Source organism: Pelophylax lessonae (genome assembly GCF_965119305.1).
Source record: "Pelophylax lessonae genome assembly, chromosome: 5".
Taxonomy (NCBI): Eukaryota; Metazoa; Chordata; class Amphibia; order Anura; family Ranidae; genus Pelophylax; species Pelophylax lessonae.
Genome location: NC_138772.1, coordinates 476699886 through 476726887, shown reverse-complemented (window position 1 = coordinate 476726887; position 27002 = coordinate 476699886). Strand labels below are relative to the sequence as shown.

At 44.2% G+C, this 27002-nt stretch overlaps 2 protein-coding genes across 2 annotated transcripts in view; one reads left to right on the top strand and one right to left on the bottom strand.

Annotated features, from left to right (window-relative positions):
• Window positions 1-6603, top strand: part of INTS8 (integrator complex subunit 8) — a 142523-nt gene extending 135920 nt beyond the window's left edge. The window contains exon 28 of the mRNA XM_082259349.1: window positions 6421-6603. Coding sequence (XP_082115475.1) covers window positions 6421-6537 — 117 coding nt within the window. The 3' untranslated portion in view covers window positions 6538-6603. The remainder of the gene's footprint in view (window positions 1-6420) is intronic.
• Window positions 6604-9769: 3166 nt separating this feature from the next.
• Window positions 9770-16385, bottom strand: CCNE2 (cyclin E2). The gene is made up of 8 exons (XM_082259626.1): window positions 16253-16385; window positions 15811-15946; window positions 15151-15297; window positions 13874-13969; window positions 13632-13766; window positions 12522-12633; window positions 11295-11452; window positions 9770-10431 (listed from the first exon to the last, which is right to left on the bottom strand). The coding sequence occupies exons 2-8, from the start codon at window positions 15874-15876 to the stop codon at window positions 10318-10320; spliced, it is 828 nt and encodes a 275-aa protein (XP_082115752.1). The 5' UTR covers window positions 15877-15946; window positions 16253-16385; the 3' UTR covers window positions 9770-10317.
• Window positions 16386-27002: the final 10617 nt, after the last annotated feature.

The following is a 27002-nucleotide window of genomic DNA, read 5'->3' as shown; positions in this document are numbered from 1 at the left end:
TATTCTTCATAGTTTTATGAGTTTTTCACTGATCATTACATGTCAGTTAGCTATTAGCGCTGCACATTTTGTCTATATCCATACACTGAAAACTACAAGCCAACAGCAGCCAGGTGGGTGGAGCCCTGATAGCAGAAGGGCATGCGCTCTCATTCTGGGACGACATCATATGACGTTGTCCCACTCTCGCCACACTGCGTCCTGCTGTGTCCCTGGGACACAACCCATCCCTGATCTTGGTAAACAGCCAATGACCATGCTCTTTACCCATGTGATCAGCTGTGTTCAGTCACAGCTGATCACATGTAAAGAAGGAAATGCCGGCTATTGGCTTTCTTCACCTCACACTGACAGAGTGCCCTGATTATCAATGCAGCCCCAACAGTGATGCCAGTCAGCACTGCCTATCAGGGTAGCCTCCACAGTGCACATCAGTGAAGAAGAGAAATTACTTAGTTTCTGTTAGAAAAGTTTGTAAATAAGAAAAACTTTTTTTTTTTTTTTAATTTTTGGCCTTTTTTTTTTTTTTTTTTAGGAATACCCAGTGGTGATTGAGTACCAACAAAAGAAAGCTCTACCTGTCTCAAAAAAAAAAAAAATTTAATTTGGGTACAGCGTTGCATGATGGCACAGCTGTCATTCAAAGTGAGACAGCGCTAAGAGCTAAAAGTTGGCCTAGGCAGGAAGTGGGTGAAAGTGCCCGGTACTGTTGTTGAGCTGATAACACAAACAATCCTTAATTTTTCCTCCAGCACTGAGAAAGACAAGAAATAAGTGAATCTTTATAGTTAATAACTGGTTACACCTCATTTGGCAGCAATGACTCCAAGCAAGCACTTTCATTAGATCTGGATCAAATCTGCACAACGTTCAGGAGGGTTTTTTGATAATTCCTCTTAAAAAAAAAACTGCTTCAGCTCAGACATGTGTGAATGGCTCTTTTGAGATCATTCCACAGCATCTCTATGGGGTTAAAGTCTGGGCCTTGACTTGTCCACACCAAAAGACACATTTTCTATTCTGAAACCAGTCTGTGGTGGATTTACTTTGATGGGTCACGGTCCTGCTGCATCATTCAACTTCTACTAAGCTTCAGCTGGTGAACATCCACCCTGATATGATCACCCTGTAGGACAGGGGTATGGAATTAAAATTCTTGGCGGTCCGGCCATTAAAATTTTTATCCAGCAAAGGTCCAAGTCTCATGTTTGTGCTATGACTCGGTTTCATCACATTACAGCCCCCTCAACCCCCCCCCCCCCCCCCCAGTGCCTGCTTTACATCACAGTCCCCCTTTGCATCCAAGTCCCCCCATATTACATCACAGCCCCCTTTACTTAAATGCTTTTTGTCCACCTTCACATCACAGCACTCCCACCTTACATCAGATACCTACACCCTTTACATCAGCCTCTCCCTCCTTGCATCTCAGTCCCCTTTACAGCCCCTCTTCCTTGCAGCCCCCCTCCAACTTGCACCTCAGTCCCCTATGCAGCCCCCCTTCCTTGCACCTCACTCTCATTCACAGCCCCCCAATCCCCTTTACAGCCCCCCTTACTTGCATCTCAGTCCCCCTCTGGGCGAGACTTGCTTTTCATATTAACAGACAGGGGATTGGCTGCTAGGACTGCCCAGCATCCTAGCAATAAATCACTGGCTTGTTACCTTGAAAAGGATCTCCCACCCTCTGTACAGACATGCCACGTCTTCTGCATGCTACGGATGAATGCTGTGGCAGCGGCTGAAGGAGGAAGCTGTCAGCCGGGAGAGGATACCCAGGTTGCTAAGTGGCGGGGCTGCGGTCTGGGTAGAATTGCTTTGCGGTCCGCCATTTAGTGATCCCTGCTGTAGGATACTTTGGTAAACTTGGGAATTACTTTCCCCTTGATGATGGCAAGTGGTCCAAGCCCTGAGGTAGCCAAGCAAGTCCAAATAATGATGTTCCCTCCACTATTCTTCTCGGTGGAGATGAAATGTTTATGTTGGTAAGCTGTGCCCTTTTTACACCATAGCGCTGAATAGTCTTCCTGCACAATTAAATTTTAGTTTCATCAGTCCACAAAATATTTTTTCATTAGCAAAGCGGTTTGGCAAACTTCAGGTTCACAGATATTCTTTTTTTTGTGTTTGGAACGCAGTGGCTTCCTCTGTGGTGTTCTGCCATGGACACCTTACCTATGCAAAGACTTGTGCATGGTAGACTCGTGAACATGGATGTTTCCCAGTTCCAGTGATGTCTTTAAGCATTTAGCAGTTACTTGTGGGTTCTTCTTTACCTCAAAAACTATTTTGTATTGCTCCTTTGGAGTTATTTTGGCTGGGCACCCACTTCTAGGAAAGGTAACTACAGTATTAAACTGACTTTTTTGCTCTGATTCAGAGGGCATGTCCCTCGAAACGCATCACCAGTAGTTGACATACATAGGGTCCTAGGATTTTGACTCATCTCGGTTTCCTTGTTTTGTACTACAATTATACACCTTTGGCCTTTGTATGTACTTTGTTTTTATCCAATAAATGAAGACCGTAATACGATTATGCCCTATGTTTTGTTTTCAAAATTCCCCAATCACGTGAGGGCAGCATTGGTCAACTGTTCCCATTTTGTCAGAGACTTGATATTATCTTACATCACCTGTCTGGCTTCTCAAATACCCCTGAGCGCTATAGACTAGCAGTGACTAATAGATGCCTAAACGCTTTTAAAGTGCTTTGTTCCAACCAACTATGCAGATCAACTGCTCTTGACCGTATGTCAATACCTTTTTGTGAGGGAAGGTGATACTTCTTATGAACAGCAATCTAAAAATGGTTTATGGTCTTAATCAAAGTAGCTCTAAACTAACTTTCATTAGTTGGACTCCAGATGTGCAAACTACTGGCTGTTTTGCTTTCATTATTAGACTAAAGGCCCGTACACACGTAGCGATTGTCGGCCGTAAATATTCGGCCACCGACCGATTGTCTGCTTGTTAGTATGATGCTTCCGACAACCGACTGCGACTTTTCGGCCGAACAAAATCTGGTGTGCAGGCATTAAAATTTTTGTTGGCCAACACCAGAATGGCCGATTGTTCGCCAGTCAGTACAGAATTCGGCCGACAAACAGCAGATGAGCAAGACTGGGCATGCTCAGAGAAGAAAACACACGGAAAGTTAACCATCACATGACATCACTTCTGCAGTCGGCCGACAAAATTCGTGTGCAGTCTTTAGCACTTTTCAACCGACAGGACAGCACCGGACAAAAGACGGCCGATCGTTCGGCCGACATTTGGTACGTGTGTACGGGGCTTTTGTCTATGCAGGTTCATTTAAGTTTTTCTCCCAACACTAAATGATTAATTGGAATGTTCAATAAAGGCATGAGAAATTAGAATGGTTTGTGTCTATTGCTGTGACTTAGATGAGGATCAGATCACATTTTTGGGCAATTCCAAGGGATTCACATACTTTTTCTTGCCACTGTATATGAATTTATTCAAGTAAATTAGTTTGCTGTTGGCTAAAACTGGGGATCAAGGGAGTGCAGAATGACCTGCACTCCTGTGATCCATAGAAGGCAAAAAAAAAAAAAAAAAAAAAAAAAAAAAGCTTCTCTTAATTATGGTCTGCATACTTCACAGTAGTGCTGCACATTTATAACAAGATTGTATGTATGGGTGTGTCGGCAATATTTTGCACATAAAGAATTGGATATCGTGTATGTTATGAGAGTGGTGTAGTGAGTCCTGCGCTGTCTAGGGAGAACGATTTACAAGGGTTGGTGTAGATCCCTGAAGCTGCTAGTACCAAAACTGATAACCATACAGTGTCAAACTCATACACAGGTGGGGGGTACTGCGCTTCTGGGTAGATAAATATATGAACTGTGCTAAGTAATACTGCCTATTACAATGAAAGGAGGGAACTATAGCATGTATGGGTGATTTAATAAATAGATAAGGTGCTATGTATAAAAACTGCAAAGTGCATCCGTACTTGAATAAATAATTACACAGTACTACAATATTGACACGGCACTCTAAAAGTAATAAATAAATACAGGAATAAAACACCACTTATAGTGCTAATAATGTAATAGTGACAGATAAAGTGCTCAAGTGCATATAAATAAATATATTAGGAAAATAAAGTGTCCTCTGTGCTCCACAAAAATACAACAGTCTGGGTGAAAATATAGTCCAAATAATTAGGGTAAGTGTTCAAGTGGGGGAAATTATCCACAGGTGCTGCTCCTTCACCTAACACCGTGCTTGGGGTGATGGGGTGCTTCTCCTTAGCCCCTCTAAGTGTTCTAGCAGCTCACCTCAAGGTCTAAAGGTAAAGGCCTTATAGTTAATCCAGGGGACTCCTCTCCAATCCTGTACCGTGCTCCACTAGGGCCAGATAACTGGGCTGCTGCGGGTGGGTTGGCTCCCTACTCCCTCTCCAGGCTCCCAGCGGTCTCAGTGGATCTCAAAACAAAGGCTCGAAATAGTGCAAGTATGTCATGGAAAAACAGGGTGCTTTATTTAAATAAGGTTAAAAACACTCACATTTGTTGAATAAAATAAGCGCATATAGTAGCATCGGAGTGGGATCGCAGTCGTCACTTCCGGTCCGAGTGTCCCAGTGACGCTCGGACCGGAAGTGACGCACATTGCGGAAGTGAGGACTGCGATCCCACTCCGATGCTACTATATGCGCTTATTTTATTCAACAAATGTGAGTGTTTTTAACCTTATTTAAATAAAGCACCCCGTTTTTCCATGACATACTTGCACTATTTCGAGCCTTTGTTTTGAGATCCACTGAGACCGCTGGGAGCCTGGAGAGGGAGTAGGGAGCCAACCCACCCGCAGCAGCCCAGTTATCTGGCCCTAGTGGAGCACGGTACAGGATTGGAGAGGAGTCCCCTGGATTAACTATAAGGCCTTTACCTTTAGACCTTGAGGTGAGCTGCTAGAACACTTAGAGGGGCTAAGGAGAAGCACCCCATCACCCCAAGCACGGTGTTAGGTGAAGGAGCAGCACCTGTGGATAATTTCCCCCACTTGAACACTTACCCTAATTATTTGGACTATATTTTCACCCAGACTGTTGTATTTTTGTGGAGCACAGAGGACACTTTATTTTCCTAATATATTTATTTATATGCACTTGAGCACTTTATCTGTCACTATTACATTATTAGCACTATAAGTGGTGTTTTATTCCTGTATTTATTTATTACTTTTAGAGTGCCGTGTCAATATTGTAGTACTGTGTAATTATTTATTCAAGTACGGATGCACTTTGCAGTTTTTATACATAGCACCTTATCTATTTATTAAATCACCCATACCATGCTATAGTTCCCTCATTTCATTGTAATAGGCAGTATTACTTAGCACAGTTCATATATTTATCTACCCAGAAGTGCAGTACCCCCCACCTGTTTATGATTGTGTATGTTATGCACGGAGGAGGGTGTAGCGGGAGAGAGTAATTTTGTTTTTTTTTTAATTTTTCTTCTGCCATAGCTGACGTTAATCTCTTGGAGCTAGACTCTGACTGCTCACAAGCACTTAGGCAGCTTGAGTACCTTAATGGTGTGCACTTTGCACCTAATTCCTTGGCCTCAGCACTCTCTCCAGTTGAACCATCACACATTGCTTGCTGCACCTACCACTGCCATTTAATCTTCCAGGACAGGTGGTTTCTTCTACTTGGAAGATCTCCATCCCTAGAGGAGATGGGAGTCTTCTGTATGTTAAGAGCAGGCTTGTCGTATAACACAGTAAGGTGAGGTTCACACTTCTAGGCACACTGCAGGTCAAGTTCTTTGAAAGTGCATGTTCAGCAGGTAGTCTGGCACACTCGTCTCATACTATGGGAAACCCCTTACTGAGTTTAGGCAACTTATTCAACTGGAATTAGGTACTCTTCCTTGACAGAGGAAGAGCCTCAGGTTTCTCACTTTGTTTTGACTTTTTTCCAGCCATATGCCCATGGCTGTATACGTCTTTCTGTTCTTAGGTTTAGGAATATCCCTAGTCCTATAAATAGTTCAGGAGCATTGCTCCAGAGGTATTTCTCATGTACCTGCAAGGATATTTTCAGCTATTTTTAACCCGTCTGGTAGTTTCCAACTCACAAGACTGGTACTGGAGTCTATATCCTTTCCCTTGCCTATCCTTCAGCCAATAAGGGTAAAAAAAGAAAAGGGTGCAGGGGATCTTTTCAGGAACTCCACTTTATCAGGTCTTAGATTAGGACATTGATCCCATTAAGCATTTTATTGAACAATTGAGGCTTTACACAAGATTTCCCTATTCACTACATAGAATGGTCTTATTTTGAACTAGGGTTAGGCTGGTTGTGGAACCCACATTTATGAATTTTGTCTGATTGTAAGAGCTTGTAGTTAATGACAGCTGTTCTCTCTCCTGTACCCAGATAAAAGCCATTGGACAACCAGAACTGAATGCCAGTAACCCTGAGGAAGTGTTGCAGTTGGCTGCACAGAGGCGGAAAAAGACCTTCCTTCAAGCAATGGCTAAATTGTATTTCTAAATTGTTTTGTAAGTGTGTATATATAATTTTGCCAAAACAAAATAAATAGCAACAGTTTATTTTATACATATTTACATTTGTACAAAAATCTCATTTCAGCCTGAGACAATATACAGTTCATAACTTTACAAATGTACATTTTTTTTTCCTGAACAGTGGTGTAAAATGTGATAAAAAAAAGTTCAATGACATAAAATTGCCAGCTTGTTTTACAGCTGAGCAAACCGAGGCTGATTCCCTGCCCCAATATAAAAGAAAACTATTAGATCTATCTAGCAGCATCACATTTTATAACTGCACTGACATTTCACAGTACACAAAGGCAACAGATGTAGAATCAATGAACATGGCATACATAAGGCATTTCATAGCTTAGACCATCCTGTTTTTCCATTAAGGAAATGTATAATGCTTGTTTTTAAAAGGAAAAAAACGCCCCAGTATAAACTGCAAGGATTGCATTACAGCTAGTGCAGACTAGAGTCATGGCTTCCCTGATTTGCAGCAAGCATTGATCTGTCAACTTGCAGACAAGACGGATTATGTTAAGAGGCCATTTTTATGTATAGGACACTACATGTTCTTGGCTTATGTCCTGCTTAAAATAAATACTTTTAGATATTAGGGCATCATCTTGACGCTGTATGTCTAGCAGTTTATACAAATGTCAGTGGCCTGGGTCAAGGGTTGTAAAGTCTGAGCTAGACAGACAATTAGTCCTTTCAAGTAAAATTGTGGGTTTTAATTTACTAAAACTGGAGAGTGCAAAATCCGGTGCAGCTGTACATCGTAGCCAATCAGCTTCTTCAATTAAGCCCCGTACACACATACTGATCGTTGGCCAAACGATCGGCCGTCTTTTGTCCAGGGCTGTCGTGTCTGTTAAACTGCAAAAGACTGCACACGAATTTTGTCAGCCAACAACAGCCGACTGCAGAAGTGATGTCATGTGATGGTCAACTTTCCTTGTCTTTTTTCTTTTCTGAGCATGCCCAGTCTTGCTAATCTGCTGTCTGTCGGCCGAAATCTGTACTGACTGGCGAACAATCGGCCGTTCTGGTGTTGGTCAACAAAAATTTTAATGCCTGCACGACAGATTCTGTTCGGCGGAAAATGCGCTGTCGGAAGCATCATACTAACAAGCCTACATTTGGCCGATCGAATATTTACGGACGACAATCGGTACGTGTGTACGGGGCTTTAAGATTTTGCGAAACAAAACCTGGAAGCCAATTGGTTTCTATGCAAAGCTGCACCAGATTTTGCACTCTCCAGTTTAAGTGAATCGCCCCCTAATGTCTACAACTAACTGCTCTGAAGCCACTGTGGAAAAGCAACTTTTTTTCACCAAGGCCCCCTAGTGAAATTATAAGACAATGGCAGTTGTAATTCATGTTTGAGGAGGGTAAAATATATATATTACACCTGAAAGTATTGACACACCTTGCTTTATTATAGATGGGTTAGTAACCGAATTAAACCCAAAAAAAATTGAAACAGATCAGTGCATGTACTCCTGTAGGGTCTGCAACCCATGGCAGGCTATGTTCACACGTCGACAGTCAATATAAAGAATGCAGTGTGCCACCTACAGCTATAAAGTGAGACTAAAATAGGTAGCTGCAGCCTGAAAGCACAATGTATAGCAGTCCGACAATTGCAGCACATGGACTGCAAACAATATAATTCACAGCCACAGTGTGAACAAGTCCCAATGTTCTTAAACCTTACTGCATCGGATCTATAAATAAAATCATAAGGTGAAATATTGCCTTGTTCCTAACTGCAAGATAAAAATCAGGGTGCCTAAAAGTATGTATACCAAAAGACAATGTATTTTTTTTTTTTTTTTTTTTTTAAGTTGATGGCTGCGCTGGTCTGACCTGCTCAATAGAGGGTATGTGGATGTGTGGTAGGCGAGAGAGGGCCACTGGGGGTAAATTAACTCTCAATCAATCTAGTCCGACTGGATGAAAAAAAAAAAAGGCAGTGGACCCATGTTAAGGGGTCTGGGCTGCTTCCCTAAGATACAGCCTAGTGGTAGTCAGTTAAAGGAGCGCCCAAAATCAGAATTTTTGGCATCCCACCAAGTTGTATTTAGTTTTCACTGGTGCCAATGATCATTGTTATGCTGTTGGTGGCAGGACCAAATGACAACATTTATGCCCTGAAGAAAGAGAGGGGGGGAGGGGAGTCTCTGGTCCCCAAAAAGGAGTTGGCTTTAACATGTTCTGCTACCAATAAAACAACAATCCAGGTGGGATTCTTATTGCCGATTTTGGGCGCTTCTTTAACCGACCACCACTCAACGTATGATGGCAGTAATTTTTTTTTTTTTTTTTTAATAGGCTTGGTACTTCTCCTCTAAGAACACTCAACCCCTGAACAGTACCGTAATATAGGGTAAGATGTTAGAACTAGAGGATACCTTCCTAATAGAGCAACATTTGCTGTAATTAAGGGGCCTGAACAGGGCTTATACCTGCTTTCCTTGCTGCATAGGCAGTTACAAGCACATTGAAAAAAGTTGATCGTACTAGAAAATCAAACTGTGAAAACACAACAGTACAAAAAAAAGTTTGAGGTTTAGGTGAACCTTTTTTTGCAGAAGAATCCTTAATTAATGTCGTAGGAAACTTCTGCCAAAAAATAAAAAAGCAATTCAGTGTGAAGATTGCCATCCTTACCAGACAGCAAACTATATATCAAAGCCGGCAGCATGAGCTATATAGCAGATTGAATACACACACTTACTGCTCTTGCTGTTGACTGCCAAGTAGCATTGGTCCCAGAACAATACAGGCACCACCACATAGGTTATTCAAGATCAGGAACAGCGTTTTTTTTTTTTTTTTTTTTTTTTTAAAAAAAATGTAAGCAAGGCAAGTGCCAGCCCAATCTCTCCTTCCACAGCAGTGTGCTAAATATGAGGACTGCACCTTTGTGCAAGAGCACTAATCCACAATTCTGCTCGAACACTCACTACCCAATGCTGATTGGAGGGTTGTGACTATGCAAGTGTATCTGACCACTGCTCTTCCCAGATTAGCAGTCCTGATCATCTGCATGCTGGGGAAGGGGTGATTGACATTGCACTTTTTGAAAAACAATTTTAGGCACCCTACCAGTTAAAACAAGTCACACTTGACTTTTAAACAGTAGTGTAAGGCCTACCCCCACCGACATTGGATGGCGGCAGGCCTTCCCTACATAAAAGCACATACCTTTAAAGAAACAGCACCAGTTATCACATGTATAAAAGATCTAAAACCATGTATTAATAGGAAACCTTGGAGCAGTTGCCACCTGTGATAAATACACACAGCACAAGGAAAGGGGTTTCATTAAATAGCTGCATTGTGAAAATTGTTCCATGCCAGTTAGATTGTAACACCTGGAAGGCATTGTATGGTCCTCTTATGTAGAACATACATAAGTAAGTTTGAGCTTCATATAACAATCTCCTTAGGAGTAAGGATATAATACTTGATGCCCCAAAAAACCAGTTGAATAGAGCAGTAAAAGTTCTTCAGATCTAGTAAAAACAAATGCTTCAGTAAAATTGCAAGCTGCCTGTGTAGATCCAGATAATAAATAAGTTAGTACACTACATACAAAAGCACTTGGGTAACAGTGCAAGATAAATGAAGTTGAGTTGAAATAACAAAGCTTGTTCCAGCACCACATCAATTCTTCCAGCTCCAATGCATGCAGCGCAGTATCCACAGAAACATCCAGAAGACCCACATTCCCATCAAATGTCCCAATGGATCATCTCCACTATAAAATCTGAGTCTTCTCTGTACTCTTAGGGGGAGTTAGAATGCCAGCAACCGCCATAGGAGACTGTTCTTCCAATACAACTGGTTCAGCAGCTCTCACTTTGACATTTTCCTACAAGAGAACAGAATTATTACAGAAAATTGCTTGCAACCTCAGTTTGTTTTATACATACACATAAATGGTCACAGCTGTCAAACTTTGGTATGTCATTTTGGATGTACACCTGTCCAGCTTCGCTTGAACATCAGAATCTTGTATTGCACCACATTTGTATTTTTACTTATGTTGGAAAAGCCCAGAATTCAAGGAGTTTGCCTTTCCTCTGGCAACTGTCAAAGCAAAAATCTTGCTGCTAAGCTCCGTAATGGAAACTCCACCAGAACAGGCAGCAACCATGAAATGTCCTCAAAGTGTTCAGGGTCAGAAGTTTTTATGCTGAAACATTGGGCATCTGCTAAAGCTCCAATTATCAGTAGCTGTATAGATTGGTCAATATTTTGCATAGCTATTACAGCAGTAACTTGTAGTGTGCATATGCCAACAAAGGATGACTATGGCTAGAATACTGGCTATGGTTATTCCCAGTGCTACACAATTTAAGTGATCCTTCCATTACCATCTAATAAAACCTAAGATTTTCACACTTGTAAAGCTGTCAGGATTTTGAAGCCCTTTCCCAAAAAAAGTTTCAGAATGTTACACAAATTTTAATGTGCCCATTCCGGTTTAGAAACCGGTCTTAATTCCTAATGTTGAGGTGAACTGGGCCTGTTTGCCTACATTTCCCCCAATGTGCCATCATAGATCTGTATAGGATAAAACTATCCAAAACCAGGAACATGTAGGCAAGTATAAAAAGGTTACCTCTATAGTATAACTACAGTATTTTCTTAAACCATAAAACAAAGCAATGCTACACCAGCTATCATTTCTGCCATTCCTTCCTCTAGAAGACAAGGTGTTAGTACACATACCAGCATGTCAAGGTAGTCCATGTGAGTTTGGATGTTGTGTCGATCTTCTGCAGAAACCTTCTTAAATGCCTTCAGTTTTACAGGTGGGTTTCTCTGTACCACACTCACAAATGGGCTCATCCAGCGGACACATTGAGAAATGTCTTCCCAATTCAGACCTGTTAAAAAGGGAATAAAGCAATATGAACTTGTGCCAATCACAAGTCCCAAAAGGAACTTCTGCATGCATTTGAGATTCAGGCTCCTCATCTGCCAAAGTTACTGTCCCGTCCACTATGGGCTTCGGGTGTAATGGTTTTCTTAGCACATCAAATCCACAAGAAGCAGGAGAAAAATACTACCTGGCTTCTCCCCACCCATAGTGTTGATTTAGTAAATCTGTGCTGGGGCAGCCTATGTAAAACGTGTATATATACTGCAGAGAGGGAACTCCAATAGGGGAGCTACCTTAGGGCTGTCTTTTTTTTTTTTTAATCCGATATTTTTTATTAACTTTTTACATCATAAAAAAAAAAAAAAAAAAAAAAAAAAAAAAGACAGAAAAGAGCAAAAACAAGCTCACACCAAACAAAACCAAGCCGAAACAGTATAGTGGATGAAACACTGCCTAGTGAGGATCCCTGCATAGGCAATGACTTATAAACGACAACAAAACGTGTCTCAATGCTCAACCCCTACACCCTCCTGTCCAAGCATGGATACTAAAGCATCCCACGCCCATATTCTCAGTATTAAGAAGAGGTAGTTACCCCACCCAGAATCCTATTTGCCACTAATTGTAGAGGAGCTAGCCCAGATGCCAAGCCATGGTGACCATATACGTTCAAATTTCAATATATTGCCTCTGTTTATATGCAAGATTTTCTCTTAACAGAATTGCGTTCACCTCTCTCACCCATTCAGCATGTGTGGGGGGCAACAGGTGATAGCAAGGAACAAGACTGAGGATAGCAGTGTGCACACCAGGAGCATAAAGTTCAGCATCTAGCCATCCCAGAAGGCAGAGCGAGATTCCAAACTGTATTTACAGACTGTAAAGCAGCCGTCAGTAATGGTTCAATTTGGGACATTTCAAAAGCATACGCAATAAAGTTCCCGTGTTCACTTTGCAGCGAGGGCACAAAGGAGAATCCCTCCTGTGCCAGCTATGCATATCTGGTACCAGTGGCTAACAGTATTAAAGAGCCCTATTGCCAACAGATGGGATGGGAAAGAGAAAGCTCTTACCTGTTGCCTTTGCTACTACTTCCATTGAAGTAAAGTGGTATAAAGCTGCAGCTGCCAGAATCCTATACTGGAAATCCAAAGAGGTAATATGCAGGATACACAGATCTAGAAGCTGCAATAACAAGCACAAAATGTATTTACAAAACACACCATTGGCTGAGTGTTTAGTGATCATAAACATTTAAAAAAATAGTAATTAAAACACAAGTCAAAATTGGAAAATTAAATGGCATTCCTGAAACTACTAAAGGCAAACAATTTTGAAAGACCGATGCTAAACAAGTTAAATACTGCACACTCACAAAATGGCTGTATTCAGTTGTCAGCAGAAGGAAAACATTAAATAGCATGAGTGTTGATTTTGCTATTAACCACTTGCCGCAAAATCACATACCTGTACATTTTGCTTCACGTAGTTGTACCGGGGGTGATGTCTGCAGCAAGACATTTTTTGTAGTAACCGATGCAGCTAAGCAGCCGCTCAGCTTTTACAAGCACCGGGGTGGGGGGACTGGGGGAATCTCCCAGTCCCCCCCCCAGATTTGTAAGTACCGTAGCTTGTCACCATTACATGAGCGTGCACAATTTTAAAGCATGACAGGTTAGGTATCCAATTTACTCAGCGTAATATCTTTCACATAAAATAAAAAAAAAAAAGCGATTGCAAGACTGCTGTGCGAATAGCAATACTGCAAATGACCGCCATTTTATTCTCCAGGATATATGCAAAAAATACTGATTTTAAGTCATAAGCAACAAATGTCAGAAATAGGCCTGGTCTTCAAGTGGGTAACAGCTGAAGAGCTGGTCCACGCAACAGAGCTAGGTCAGGATCTCACCATTGTAAGACACAAGAAACCATTTAGTAGCTTGGAGCTTTAGCGGGTTTTTAATTTTTCACCAAAAAACAGAGAACCAAGCAGAAAACACAGAACTGCAATTGCTGGTCAAATGTTCTAGCTGCCTTGTCATTGACATGGAACAAGCATGTCGATAGCAAATATGCCACATACTTGATCCAGTTCAGTAGTTCATTAGCTAGGGAAGAAGATAGTCCTAAGGCTTTTACATTTCTAATATGTGAGAATACTCTGCACTCCCTGTGCTTACCTGTGCTATTTGGATGAATTGTTCCTGTGAATACTGAGGTAGAAGAAGCTTAGGAGAGTCTTGCAGAGACGAGACTTGAAGATAAAGATTTAACCAGCCGACTGCAGTCATGGGACTAAGTTGCCATTTTAGAGCCTAAAAAAAAGGAGATTAAGAAGGCACAATATAAATAGGACATCATTAATTATGAATACATATCACAAATCCACAACCCGCTAACGGTTGAACCTCATAGAACATACCTTCAGTATAATGAGTTCAATTTGAATAATATCTTCCTCACTGCAAGCACCATCCGTAACATAGGCAAACTCGTGAAGTTTAGGAGGATAGATTTCCTGAGAAAAGAAGAAAAAAAAAAATATTATATAAACACACTGACAAAAGATACAAACCATAACCCCCCCCCCCCCCCCTTACACAAACCGCACCTTCCTCCATTCAAGACTTGTAACACACCATGTTCAATTGGCACTTACTTGCCTGTTCCTATCAAAATTAAAGTGGCTTTCTGTACCCCATAGCACATGAAGAGAAAGCAGCTTTACAGAAATGAAGGGCCCTGCAGGAGTGCCCATTTCTCTACAGTAAAAGTCTAAGGAGCTGAAAGGTGTCACAGCACTCCCAGTTGCGTGGCAGCTTAAATCCTTTCCTAATTTCCCCCCCCCCTCCCCCCCCTTACACACATTATACATAATCTATTAGTTTTTTTCCTCAGAAAATAGGTACTGGAACTCAACCAAGACCCAAAACCCCTCCCCCACACACACACCCTCCAATCCGCATTAAATAGTGGGTGTGGTCAAATTATATTAACAGTAGAAGGGTCCTAGAGGGGTATTAAATACCAGGAGTGCATCATGTGTAGAGTTCAGGGGTGTGATACATACATAGTGCAGAATTCAGGGGTGCACTACACAGTGTAGAGTTCAGCCTTCTTCCAAAGCTGCTTCCCTCATCCACATCTCGCTTTCAACCTTCACTTTCTTCAGCTCTGACAAATGCATGCACCCCACACACACTCCTTGAAAGCTCCACCATCTTCCACATGTTTTACTTTTGTTGCTGTATTAACCTGGAGCCCAAAGCCGGCTCTAGTATCTCCCAGTATGCTGTAGGTGGCTCTGCCTCTCACTTGCAGGGAGATCACCCAGTGGGGGTGTTGGCATCCGAACTGCTCCCCAGGCACCTGCTTCTTCCTTGTCCCCATCCAGCACTAAGTGGGAGCCACTCAGGAGACCAGATTTGTGGGAGACAAGCTGTCACTTGTACACAGAAGCCAGACTTCTGTATTTAAATGCGATTGTGGTGCTCAGGGAGTAGAGGGTCTGAGCCAGAGGTGGTGGAACTGAGTACCACCAAGTTCCAGCTGGAAAAGAGCCATATATCATACATATCTCACACACACACACACACACACACCCCAAAACAAAAAGCCATTTCTGATTGGCACCACACCTGCAGTAAGATGCATTTTCCCTTTTGTATAAAAATTCTAGCCACCAAGAAATGCACTTACCTCTATTTTAGAAGCAATGAACAAGCATGTCACCCCAATTAGCTGGAGCATGCCTTTGCTGATAGACGTCTGTGTTAACATGAATCTGTCAAAGTAATCTTGAGCAAGGTAAAAGGTTTCTCGATGCAGCGAATAAACTTCTGAAACCTGATTTAAGAGAAAGAGGATAAATCATAATGGGGTCATGCATGGTCAACCACTACATAAGGAAGCTGTAGCAACAAGTCTAGTCACCATTTACAAGTAACCAATTAAACCAAGTAGTGCAAGATTTTAAATATAGAAAGATGCAGAAAGACAAGAATGAGCCAACTTGAACACTGAAAAGTAAGACTACCTCTATAGTCATAAGGCTTCATTGACCCATTATATCCTTATTTAGAGAGAAAATACAAAAAGCTATTTTACTAGAGACTTACATTTACTCAATTTTATGCACTTTTCCAATAAATGTAAAACTAAAAATTTGTGTACTTTCTTCAAGGCACCATCCAGGTCAGGACATGAATGAGGTCCCATTTCGTTACCATTACAACACACTTTAATGCAGGTGCAGCTTTTAAATGTGATTGAGGTCTAAACGATCACTGCCCAACCGTATATGAAAACATGCTTTATAAAAAAGGCAACCAGAAACATTACACAAGGGAATGCACTTACTTCTATCAGCCAGTCCAATAAAATAGAGCGCATGTCGGGAGTCAGTGCACTGTGCGGTTGAAGCATCTGACTTGAGTGGATGTATTTGTTCTCTTTGCTAAGCAGCTTAAGCCACACATCTTTTGAGTTGCCCCAACTAAAAAGAAAAACAAAAAATATTCTAAATTAATCAAAATGTAAAATGGCTTTTGCCTTACCTTTTAAACAAGCAAATTTGTAGTTGGCATAATTAATGCTTTCCAATTGGGTCCACTCCCCCCTCCCTACCTCCCAGTAGAGAAATAAAATGTACTTTTAAACTTTCTTTCAGAGACCAGATAAGTTACGATGTTCCACCCCACCCAATCCCCTTTTCACTGCAGGGGAATCGGGAGATAAAACCTGATAATCCATTGCATTTACAACTAAACCCTGCAATTATGGATGAAGGGGAGACTCCCACCTGAGCTCTGGTAATGGAGATGGATTTATGAAGAGATTCTGAAACCGGTATCGCGTGAACCTTGAGACGTCAGGAGTGACAGGAGATTCCTTTTGTGGAGTTTCAATAAGAATGCATGGGGTAGTCGTTCCAGCTGTTATCTGTGACCAACAGCTCTGCAGAAAATAAAAGCAGACAGAGTAATGTACACCATCACTGCCAATGAAAGGTCTACCACAACTGATAAAAGAATTAGCAGGAAACTACACCCACAAAACCCAGGAGAGCAGTCTTCTACAGTAAGCTGTATAGTGCTACAACCAGCAGGAGACTGTTCTAGTTATATGAAAAAACACTATCAAATACCAGTTAAAACATGCTCCCGAGTGCAAAACCTGTTCCTGAAATGGTTGGATCCCCCAACCCACATCTCTTCTAAGGGGACAACGGCCATCACAAAACCTCAGTTTATCTCCTATATAACCTAGGTTGCACATGTCTGCACACTAGTGACCACATACATTCTATCAAAGGATACAAAAAGATTGACCGTTGTCAAAGTCAGCAGATCTACATGACATTTGAACAGTTCTGCAATTTTCTTAGTTGCCACATTTTAAGGCTTCTCCTTAACCACTTCCCACCCAAGGAGGCGCCCGTACGTCCTTGGGTTCCAGTGGTCATATTGGGATGATGCCTGCACCTACAGGCATCATCCTGGTACTGTTAGTTTCAGCCGGCGACTCCCTACAAAGCAGAAGTGATCTGGGTGTCTAATCAGCCACTCAGATGACATCTGTGAATTGTGGAAGGGGGTCCCACCCCCCTCCCACTGCCGCCTCTCCTGTTCCATTGCGGAGGCCAGGGAGAGATGCGGCTGGCGGCGATGGCTGCCTGGGACAGAGAGAGGAACTGACATAGTTTCCTTCTCTGTAAGCCTCTGTAAGCCTGGAAACCGGGAGCGACGAGTATTTGTCACTTCTGGTCCCGCCCCTTTGTTTACCTGGCCACCAGTGGCCAGAGAAGTAGCCAGTAGGAAAAACCGGCTGCATTGGGGGGGGGCAAAGGAAAGATTTGAGGGTCTAATAGACCTAAAATCTACCCATAAAGTGGACTCGTCATGGTCCATGCTATCAAAATAAAGTTTGTACAAAAAAAATAGAATTGTATAAAACAACGCATTTAATGCGCCCCTGTCCTACTGTGCTTACACGCAAATGTGAACGCATATGTAAACGGTGATCGCACCACACGAGTGAGGTATTGTCGAACGTCAGAGCGAGAGCGATAATTCTAGCACCAGACATCCTGTGCCACTCTAAATTGGAAACCCGTAAAAGGGGTTTAAAGCATCACCTATGGAGAATTTCAAGCACTGTAGTTTGCCGCTATTCCACGGACAGATGCAATTTTAAAGCATGACATGTTGTTAGGTATCTCAACAAGGCAACATTTTTCACATTATACAAAAAAAAAAAAAAAAAGATTGTATAATGTTTTGTATTTCAGATTATACAAAAAATGGCTAACTTTGTTTTTTTTTTCCATTCATGAATGTTTTTTTCCCTGAAAAATTGCATTTGAATAACCGCTGCGCAAATATCACGTGACATACAAATTGCAACAAACACCATTTTATTCTATAGGGTCTCTGCAAAAATATAAATAGCTTGGGAGTTCGAAGTAATTTTCTAGCAAAAAAAAAGATTTTTTACATGTAGGAGCGAAGTGTCAGAATAGGCTTGGGAAGGAGGTGGTTAAAGCGGAGTTCCACCCTGGATTTTTTTTTTTTTTTTTTTTTTTTTTTTTTTTAATACCCCCGGGACAGTCAGGGCTAGTGCATTCCACAATGGCTAGCCTCTGATCTGTCCCGGGTTGCACTTACCTGTTAGGACAAATACTTACCTTGCAAACGTCTTGTCCAGCGCTGCCATCTCAGATGTGGGCAGCTTGAAGCCAGCGCGTCCTCTTCGGCGTCTTCTTCCGCCTTCTTTGGTCCCACGATGCTCTGCGCCGGCCCCGACGTCACTTCCGGGTCGCGCGCGTCATCCCTCCACAGCTTCTGGGCATGCCCAGAAGCTGTTTAGAAGGGGATGACGCGCGCGACCCGGAACTGACGTCGGGGCCGGTGCAGGCGCAATGATTCCTGGGAGCTATGACGTCCAGCTCCCAGGAATCATTGCAGAGCCAGGAAGTGACGACGGGCCGCGGCCGAGGAAGGAGGAAGAAGGAAGTAAGGCAAGTATATTTTCTTCGCTACGAGGTAAGTAAAAAAAAAAAAAAAAATATGCAATTATCCATTTCTTTTTCAGGTGACCCGGAGCGAGAAGATGGAGGTAAGTATAAAAATAGGGTGGAACTCCACTTTAAAGTATAGCCAAAGATTTTTTTTTTTTTTTTTTTTTTTTAGCTGTACTTCTGCTGCTTCCACCTAGGTGAACATAAAGATTTTTTTTTTTTTTAAAGTCCATATTTCTCATTTAAGTTACCTGGATTTCATAGTTTTGTTTCTTTGCGTCCTGTAGATGTTCTTGTGTTATCTTTGTTTCCTGTAAAAGAATACAGCCATGAGATTAACAATGGAATCTGCCCAAAGCCTTATTTAGTCCGACTATATAGGATTCAGCGCTCTTGCTGGCCACACAGTTTGTTTTCCTAGCCTGTGAGCAGCATTTATAGGCACTATTGTATTAGGTGGCTGCAGTACCTGCGGTTTCCCAAATAAAGTTGCACGGCTAAGCAGTGACTGCAGAATTACACTAGTAAGCGGACAATTTCCCATTTGGCTCAGTCGATTTTATGGAGCTTGCAGGGCCACTTGCTGGTTGCATTTTGGGTGGTTCAACAGGAAATCAACCAAAATTTAGACTGCCCATAGGGGACATAAGACAAGCACTTCCTCCAAGTAGCCAAGCAATCCCAAGGACATGAGCACCGCTCTACTCTCCTGATGTCACACCATCAACTTGGCACATAAGACTTCCCTTGCAAAAGAAAAATATGCTCAGAAACCCAGACCTGATTTGAATGAATGCTTCTCATCCCCTGGTTATACAGTGCTGAGTTTGTGATAGAGAGTGTAAAGTTGTGTGACCATGGTGTAAAGTTAAAATCACTCCTAAAATAACCCATGAACCCTGCTTGTGCAGTTCACCACTTCTTGCTGGGCCCAGTGTGCACCAGGGCTGATCAGTGTGCTACTGCGTGACTCCCGGCCACAACGTACTCTAAAGTGCACACACCTGGTTTGGGAAGCCAGACTGCCCATATTAGTCCCTGTCGAGGGGACGTACCACTTCCAGACGTGGCCTTTGCCAGGCACAGCAGGGAAACCAAGCCACCTCCATCCTGTACCGAGAAGGGGTCTCGGGGGTAATCTAGCAGAGAACCCTACCAGCTACTAACAGGAGAACCAGTTAGATAAAGGAGTTGGAGAAGAAACGGACAGCCAGAGAAAGGCCTCCCTCACCAAGCTTCCAGGAGATGAACCTCCTCCAGATAGAGGAAGCACTAAAAAGAGTCCTTCTGCTGAACTAGTCAGCTTTAAAGTCTTTGGTGATGCATTTCACATTAAAGGAGGTGCCAATTTCTCATATGCTTTTCCAAAAAGACGATTTTGAAAAAAAAAAAAAAAAAAAACACGGTCTTTTACGAAGTGCAGTAGTAACTCATCGCAACTCTCACAAGTGAAAGAAGGAGTCTGTTTACTACAGACAATTATAAAGCTATTGAATTAGGTTAGCATGTAGGTTACCAGAAAACACATGGGCCAAGGTGTCAACCGCTGTACAGGCCTACCTCAGCTTTTCTCTTTCTTACAGGAATTCCAGATGGACATTGGTTTTCCGTGTCAGCATTTCCATTTCTTGCTTGTAGACGACCACTGTAATAGAAAAGTTCAACACAGGTTATTTTCTTTAGTTGCTTTTTAGTTCTATGCCAGACGGCTATAAGAGATACACAAATCCAACCATCAACCAAGTGACTATTAGCTGTGTAATATTTGGTCTACGAGGCATAAGTTCTAAATGTTGCAGAACATTTTCCAATATGCTGTCAAGTTTTGTGCTCAGAAAGTAAAAACTTTTATACCAGAGTGTGCACCACATTGCCCTGAGTTAGGTAGAAGTTGTCAGGTCCTAGTGATGTGAGAACATGTCAGGCTGGGTTCACACTATCTGCAGCAGGGGGGAGGGGGGGGGGGAGAGAGTCCGGTGTATCCCATTCCAGGTCTGAATTTTTGCATGAATCTGGCCCTGAAACTGAGCCCAAGACACACAGGACCTTTCTGCAGTGCGTTCCACGGACGCTCCAGGAGTGTGTGAACGGGCTTCATTGAGAGTCGGTCACTCTGTCATGTGAATTGGAGGCAGGGAAACCCGCATCCAATTAGTGTGGTGAATAATGAAACACTATGGCTGGGTTCACCCTTTTACAGACAAAATGCACACAAATTTATGCATATGATATAAAAGAGTGACCTAAAACCCTGGAGCACTATAAACTTGACCATAAAATAGATGCCAAGCACAGAAAATAATCTAGTACATTGTAGGGAACTGCTTTAACGCCATGGTCTACAAACTGTGGCCAGCAGGCTGAATATAGCCCTTTGCTTGCATTTATCCAGCCCTTGGAGCACTATTCCTCCCAATGACACACAAAATAGGGCACTATTCCTCCCAATGACACCATTCCTCCCATTGACACCAAAGATGAGGCAGTATTCTTCCTCCCACTGAAGAGGTCTGGGGAATGGTTTACTCCCACCAACACCAGGACATTTTCTACTTCCACTGGCCACAGTCTGGCTCCCCTCAAGTCTGAAGCACACTGGCCCTTTGTTTGTAGACCCCTGCTTTAATGCATTGGCGTTCCATTTAAAATGGCTCTGTAACACAATGTGCATTCTCTCATGTTACTGCAATAAAAAAAAAAAAAAAAAAAAAAAAAAAAAAAAAAGAAGTGCAGAACTGACATGAACATGTCCATGCACCAGTAACTACCAAACCCTCCACCCCAGTACACGCATTTTTGGCTTGGATGTAATGTCAGGTACAGTGTATAGCATGGACATGAATTGAGAGCACCCCAAACTGTGCAAAAGTATCCACTTTTGAATTAAAATGTGCTTTCCTCCAGCTTGGCTTTCACACAAATCCTGACCTTCATCCCGCTCCCTAGTTTGCACAGCCCTGCCCACCCCAGGGTCCCATGCACATTATATGAATGCCCCGACTCCTTTTCCTATAGATGGTTTGTAATCATGCCCCCCAGGTATGGCACCTGGGTGCACTAGAGAAGCCTTTTTCAACCAGGGTGCCCAGGCAAAATGCCTAAAAATTGCCCACAACTTGTATACAAGCCAGTAGGTGGAAGAAGCCTGCCTTTTGGTTACATAAAGCCACAGGTTTTTGTTGTGCACCATTACGACCTTCTAGCCGCTAGCATCCCAACAACCAATGGCCCTCCTCTGCCCCTCTCTTTCAGCACTGGGGTCACATTAGCTGAGTGATGGAGAAAAAGTGAGGGAGAAGAGAAACACTGGAATACTAGTCAGTCCCAGTGTGCAAAAGTTTAATGGATTTTGGAAGAATAAATCACCTCTATCATTGGGTGTCCTACGTGTGTGGATGTTGATGTAATATGTAAAGTTATTCGATTTGTTTTTTTGTTACATTTTAGATTGGAGTGCCTCAAGACTGTCCATAATTTTAGAGGGTGCCTTGAGATGGTCCATAAATTTAAAGGGTGCCTCGACTGAAAAAAGGTTGAGAAACACTGGCCTAGACACAGGACCTGGTGGGGATGCATTTCTCGCTCAACAACTGTGCAGGACTGCATAGTGAAGGGCTAGTAAACAGGGGTGATAGTAATGGCGCTTTTCCACTGCATGGAACCGTACCGGTTCGGCGCGCTTTTGTGCTTTTCCACTGCTGGTACCGCATGGTATAGGGTCGGAACGGTTCGGTACGGTATAGGTTTGCTTTTCCACTGCATGGAACCGAACGGTAAGGTACGGTTCTGAGAAAACAGTACCTACTCGATTGTGGTTCCAACAGGTACCAAACTGGTACCATATCCCACAATCCTTTGCATGCAGTCACTACTAGCCACTGATTGGTCAGAGAATCCCACCCACCCCGTTGTTATCCCACCCACTTAACTTTAGTACTACTTTAGTGGAAAAGCAAACCTATACCGTACCGTACCGAACCGTTCCAACACCGTACCATGCGGTACCAGCAGTGGAAAAGCAAACCGGGTCGAGTAGAGCCGAGCCGGTACTTGCAGTGGAAAAGTGCCATAAGTGTGTCTGTGTTGCTACTTCACCAAAATTACATTCTGTCCTTTGTGGGGAGGAGTCAAGAAGTTTAGGCCTCCCTCACCCAAGCATACCCATAGTGTATGCTCACGTGAGGGCCGTATTTGCCTGTACAGGTGTTCTATGCATCCCATTCCTTTAATGTCCATTGCAGCCTGCAGACACAGGGGCTGCTCCCATTTTGCCAAAAACAGCCTTGGCACAGGCATATGCTATAGTATGCCCATGTGAACGAGGTCTTAGGCAGACCATACACAAGCCGAAAACCGAACAGTCTGTCACTTGAAATATAAAAAAATTGCCACATGTGACTGCCATCATTTGTTTCGTTTTCCAAAACAAAATCCAGCATGTTGGATCAGACACTTTTAAATGTGACACAACACTAGTGTATCGCTCCTGGCATACTAATGATGCAAAAAACGAATGACCAAGAACTTCCGTTCAATATGGCACATGGAACCCTGAAGGCCGGCAGACCAGACGAGACCCCCCCTATCCAGAGATCAACCCCAAAACTAGTGCCTGAGCAGCCATGATGACTGACCCGGCTGTACCAGAGAACATGACAAGTTCCATTCAAGCCTGAGAATTGTTTAGAAAACGATTTTCTGTCTGAGTGGAATACAAAACAATGCGAGAAGTATGGGAGGAAACATTAAGAACTTGCCTTCTTCTGGACATTATTCAGAAATGAGGAACTGTCTGCAAAACACAACAAAACAAAGTGTTACTGATGACATTATACACATTTATATACTTTTATATTCCACATATATACACGAGGGGGGGGGGGGGGTTGTGCACATGGTGTACAGTATGCAGCGTTCAGATCTGTGTATATAGTGAATGAATGCAGAGGTGTTGTATACTATGGAGAGGTACAGAACACGTGTGTGAAATATGCATCTAATCACACTGCGCCCACAATGGAGTGCAGCCGTGTGACCCCGGCCTCACATACAGCTGCTCACTAGCCGTACACACGCTGCCGCCATCAGGCGCTTTTGTTGGGAGGTGCCGCCACATGCGGCTAATGCAGATCTATAGGGCTGCCCTGTAATTGTGTGCAATGCTCACGATTGTGGCATTTAAAGGGTTAAATTAGGTGGTGAGGTGGCAAAAGATATATTGTGTACACCCCCCCCCCCCATCTATACAAGGCATACACCCCTAATCTATACTATATACACCCCCCATCTATACTGTATACACCCCTAATCATACTACATACAGCCTACACCCCTAATCTATACTATATACACACCCCCATCCATTTACAGTATACACCACTGATCTATACAATATACACCCCCAATCTATATATAGCCTAAACCCCTAATCTATACTATATATACCCCCACCATCTATATACAGTAAACACCCCTAATGTATACTATATACACCCCCCCCCCCATCTATTTACAATATACACCCCTAATATACTATATACACCCCCCCCATTTATATACAGCATACACCCCCATCTATATACAGTAAGCACCCCTAATGTATACTATATACACCCCCACTATCTATATATATATACAGTAAACACCCCTAATATATACACCCCCATCTAGATACAGTAAAAACCCCTAATGTATACTATATACACCCCCATCATCTCAATACAGTATACACCCCTAATCATACTACATACAGCATACACCCCCCCCCCATCACCTATATACAGCAGACACCCCTAATGTATACTATATATACCCCCCCCCCCCATCTATATACAGCAGACACCCCTAATGTATACTATATATACCCCCCCCCATCTATATACAGCAGACACCCCTAATCTATACTATATACACCCCCCCCCCCCAATCCATACAGATGGTATTAGAATGGTGTGAGGAGAGCTGGCAGCAGATGAAGGGTTAATGTCCCGGTAGTTCTATCGGTGGAGTGTCCGGTAATCGGTGACAATGAAGGTAATGATAGAGATGGGGGGTGTCAGGGAAGGGGGGAGAATGGTTTTGGGATGCAGGGATGGGGGGATGGGGTATCCGGTCTCCCGCCAATTAGTGAGGCGGACGCACCGGCCGGGCCCCGGGGAGGACACACAGGGGCCCCGGACTGAGCGGGCTTCTTCCGCGCCAAATTATCGGCGCCCTCCGCCTTCCCTCCAATGCCGGGCTGAGGGGGCGGGAGACTCCGACACCCGGATCCGCCAGATGGAGATTACCCGCCACTCCACCACCCCCCCCCTACTGTGTGTACGGGGGACACCCCACATCACTGCACCCCCCCCCCATTCCCTGCACCATCCACCGAGTCACCCCAAAAACACCGACACCCCAAACCAATCCACAGACATCACCCCAAAAACACCCCCCTCCCCCCATCTCTCTCCCCCCCATCTCTCTCCCCCTGTACCTGGGGGGACATTAACCCTTCCACTGCCAGCACTATACATAACACCCAACACCACCCCCCCCCCATACTATTCACCCCCACACCCCCCCCCCCCTCAAATCACCCCAAAAACTACCCCCCCCACCCATTCTCCCTCCAATAATCCTCCTTCACTGCCCTCACCATTCATTATTATTCTCCTCCACATTCATTCATTCCTAATACACTCATCACCCCCAATACCACCCCCCCCCCTCCACTCCCCTCCCTGTACCCCCTCATTGTACCGGGGGGCCATTAACCCCTGCATTGCCGCCAATACCAGGAGCTGCACATCAATCTACACAGAAGGCCTGCATTAACCCCCTCACTGCTGGAGACAAATATCCCCCCCCCCTATTAACAAGGGGTCTGCAGCCAGGATCTATACTACCCCCCAAAAAGATAAATCACTGCCCCCCAAATACCACCATACTGGGGGGAGAAGAGACTACTTTAAGGCCTCTTAACCCTTCCACTGCTGTACAGAAGGCTGACCCCAGGATTAGCAGACCCCCCCCCCTCATCAGTCTGACACCCCCCCCCCCTTTATTGTACCCCCAGATCAGCCTGACCCCCCCATTCTAGGGGGCAGCTGTATGTCTGTTAACCCCTTCACTGCTGTGTAATATGCCCCCTCCCCCCATTATATGCTAATCAATAAGAAATCCGGAGTCAGGATCAATCCCCCCACCCCCCCCCCCCGGATTTAACACCCGGATAAGCCTGATCCCCCCAAAAATATACAATTAACCCTCTCAGTGCACAGTTCCCTCCATATTGATCAATATGATCAATAAGCATGCAGCCAGTGTGATCAGTAGAATCCCCCATCCTTCCCGCCCCCAGCCGGCACACAATCGGTGCCCGGACACAAGACGCGGGATCCCCGGTCCCGCTCAAATACGAACCGCCCGCAATCTCCGACGTGTCTTCCGGGTGTGGAGGGCTCCGTCCGTGTGCCGGGATATGAGGGGGGGAGGATAGGATTGTATGGAGGGAATGTCCCGCCTCACTCACACTCACCGATCACACAACACACACCGACCTCCGCTCACCGGGATCTCAGCTGATCAGCTGGCGCCAAGCCTCTATATACCGGGAGGAGGGACTGCGCATGCGCCCCGCCCCCAGCCACAGCCACTCTGCAGGTTGCCCCCCACTGCCTGGCCTGCTGCTAGACGAGGCTGGGGGAGGGGAGGCTTGTCACCTTACTGTATTTCTGGACGGGGACACCCAGGTGTGAGGACTGGGGGAGGGGAGGAACTTTTCTCACTATATAGGGGACAAAGAGGGGTATATAGTCCCTGGGGGGCAGGGGTACAGCTATAGGGGGACATCGAGGGGTGCACAGTCCCTGGGGGGCAGGGGTACATCTATAATGGGAAAAATAGAGGGGTGCACATCTATAGGGGGACATACAGGGGTGTAGAGTCCCAGGGGTAAAGATATAGGAGGGATATAGAGAGGTACATCTCCTGGGGGACTTCTACAGGGGGGCATAGAGGGGTGTACACCTCCTGAGGGACAGGGGTACATCTATAGGACATAGAGGGGTGTACAGTCCCTGGGGGGCTAGTGTGCATCTATAGGAGGGATATAGAAAGATATACTTCTCCTGGGAGACTTCTACAGGGGGGCAGAGGGGTGTGCACTCCCTGGGGGACATAGAGGGGTGTACATCTACAGGGGGACAGAGGGGGGTGTACAGTCCCTGGGAGGGAGGGGTGCAGGTGTACAGCTATAGGGGGACATAGAGGAGTGTACAGTCCCTGGGAGGGGGGGGGGGTGCAGGTGTACAGCTATAGGGGGACATAGAGGGGTGTAAGGTCCCTGGGAGGGGGGGGTGCAGGTGTACAGCTATAGGGGGACATAGAGGAGTGTACAGTCCCTGGGAGGGGGGGGGGTGCAGGTGTACAGCTATAGGGGGACATAGAGGGGTGTAAGGTCCCTGGGAGGGGGGGGTGCAGGTGTACAGCTGTAGGGGGACATAGAGGGGTGTACAGTCCCTGGGAGGGGAGGGGGGGTGCAGGTGTA